This window comes from Hipposideros armiger, unplaced genomic scaffold, assembly GCF_001890085.2.
Source record: "Hipposideros armiger isolate ML-2016 unplaced genomic scaffold, ASM189008v1 scaffold_655, whole genome shotgun sequence".
NCBI classification, from domain to species: domain Eukaryota; kingdom Metazoa; phylum Chordata; class Mammalia; order Chiroptera; family Hipposideridae; genus Hipposideros; species Hipposideros armiger.
The window spans coordinates 15,208-17,670 of record NW_017732005.1 but is presented as its reverse complement, the minus strand read 5'-3'; the positions used below and the strand labels follow the sequence as shown (position 1 = coordinate 17,670).

At 33.3% G+C, this 2,463-nt stretch overlaps 1 protein-coding gene across 1 annotated transcript in view; it reads right to left on the bottom strand.

Annotated features, from left to right (window-relative positions):
- Positions 1–1,111: 1,111 nt before the first annotated feature.
- LOC109372671 (patatin like domain 8, phospholipase A2) overlaps positions 1,112–2,463 on the bottom strand; it is a 9,551-nt gene continuing 8,199 nt past the window's right edge. Inside the window, exon 2 of the mRNA XM_019626053.1 lies at positions 1,112–1,703. Within this exon, the coding sequence (XP_019481598.1) occupies positions 1,429–1,703 (275 nt within the window). The 3' untranslated portion in view covers positions 1,112–1,428. The remainder of the gene's footprint in view (positions 1,704–2,463) is intronic.

The following is a 2,463-nucleotide window of genomic DNA, read 5'->3' as shown; positions in this document are numbered from 1 at the left end:
TTTCATTTCCCTAATGACTAGTGATATTGAGAAGTCTTTCATGTGCTTATTAGTCATCTGTATATCTTCTTCAATGGAGTGTCTACTCAAATATTTTGCCCATTTTTTTCGTTGAATTTCTTGTTTTCGCCTTTACATATTCTTTATGTATATAATGTAAGAAGTATCCATATGTTTTGGATCTGATTATATATTTGGTTCTGACAATGGTTCAGATACATGTTTTGCTAATATTTTATTTCAGTCTGTAGCTTGTCTTTTCATTTTATAAAAATGTCTTCTGAAGAGCAAAATTTGTAATTTGATGAAGTCTAATTTACCCATTTTTTCTATTTTGGTTTATGCTTTCTATGTCCGATCTAAAAAATCTTTACCTAGCCCAAGGCCAGTAATATTTTCTCCAGGGTGTTCTTCTAGAAGTTTTATTATGGTTTTAGCTCTTAAATTTAGGTCTATGATCCATTTCAAGTTAATTTTTGTATATGGTGTGAAGGGTCAAGAATGGTACTGGGACAATTAGATAACTATATTAAAAAAAATTGAAACTTGAGCAACTGTCCCAGTACCATTCATTGAAAACACTGTCTTTTTCTCACTCAGTTACCCTTTGCCAAAAATCTGTTGAGCTTCTACAGATTAATTTCTGTACTCTCTATTATGAACCACTGGTTTTTATGTCTATCTTGATGCAAATCACATAGTCCCTGGCTTACTGTAGTTTTGTAGTCTTGAAATCAGAAGGTATAAGTCCTCTAGCTTTGTTATTTTCAAAATTGTTTTGGCTAACGTAGGTCCTTTGCATATCCATATAAATTCTTCATTAACTAGGGTGTAAGTACATGAAGATAGCATTTCATGTTTCTCGAAAATTTCAAATGAGCCCATCATAGGGTTTGCACAAGGTATAAGTATTAGGAGACTGGATGATTAAAGCTCTCTTTTTCTCAGAAGAGTGATTACAGTAAGGATATTTTATTGCTTTGACAAAATTTGACAGTGAAAAATCCAGTATATCAACTTTTGNCCATATGGAAGAAAATCAATGATCAAATAAATTCAACATGATTATGGTGACTAAAGCAAAAATACCAAGTATTATTTTCAGTTCTTGTTTGGCACATATATTAATAAATTTTCAAACATCAAACAATGTAACACCAATATCTACTAAAACTAGCACAATAAGATTCCTAAAGCACAATTATTAACATCATAAAAACCTATGACTTCCCATAAGCATTCCCTTATGAGTTCTGTAACTGAGCATACCCTCTGTGCTGTGACAGCTGGTCCAGGCCCGGTCTTTTCAGGATTCCTTAGGATTCGTTCAGGATTTTCAAGTTAACTCATGCTGAATCCTACAATTCCTTATTGAATTTGGTGGATCTTGAACAAGCCTTCATTTCTGAGAATTTATACATATACTCATCACAGTTTTGAGAAGAATGGAAGGCCTTCATACATGTCAGTTTTCAGTTTAATCCAATCATTAATTTTTTGCAGAGTTGTTTTTTCTTGACTTAATATTTTTGCAAGTTTTTTCATTTTTTCTTCATTTCTTTCTATGTACTTCAACCCTTCCAACTGCAGCTGATCCAGCTTTTCATTTCGACTTTCATCTAGAGGTATGTTTTCACACATTACAGGGTTGAATCTAAAATAGGTGTCAGGAGGTAACAAGCCATCAAGCATTATATGGACTTCTGTTAAAATAAAACAAACAAAGAGAGGATAGGGTGGATAAGAAAACTGAGTTATTCTGCAATGATCTAATTTTATCTTTATTTAAAATTATCTTCTTTTAGGGTATATTACAAAGCCTTGCTTATGTCATCACTCCAACTAATTAACAGTAGAAAGTAAGGAATCCATAATAATGATTATAACTATAAAATAAAATGCATCTCCCAGAATACTTCATATAATTCTGCTTAAATTAAAATACTTGCTCCAGTGTTCTATTCTCTCTGCTTTTCACCACACTGCTGAAATGCCTTTCTAACCTTCTTTTTTAAATTTTTTGGGATCATCTTTATTGAAGCATAATTTACGAGGTGTGATAAAAAAAGTGTTTAAATACAAAAAATTTATCACAGTAAAAAACACACTGCCATTAAATCCCTTGAAAATACACCCCTTCGCTTCAAACACACTTATCCTATCATTCTTGCCACTTTCTGAAGCAGTTCTGGAAGTCCTCTTTTGTGAATATCTTTGCACTTTCATGACTGCCTCGATGTCCTGAATCATTTTGACTTTAGGGAAGAGCCAGAAGTCACATGGTGCCAGATCCAGTGAATAAGGTGTATGAGGACACACCATGTTTTTATTTGACAGAAATTGTTGTACCAGAAGCGATGTGTGACACGGAGCGTTGTCATGATGGAGGATGATTTACAGCACACTTTAAAACACACTTTCTCTCAACCGTAGCTCACACCCGACTGACTGCACCAAACAAGT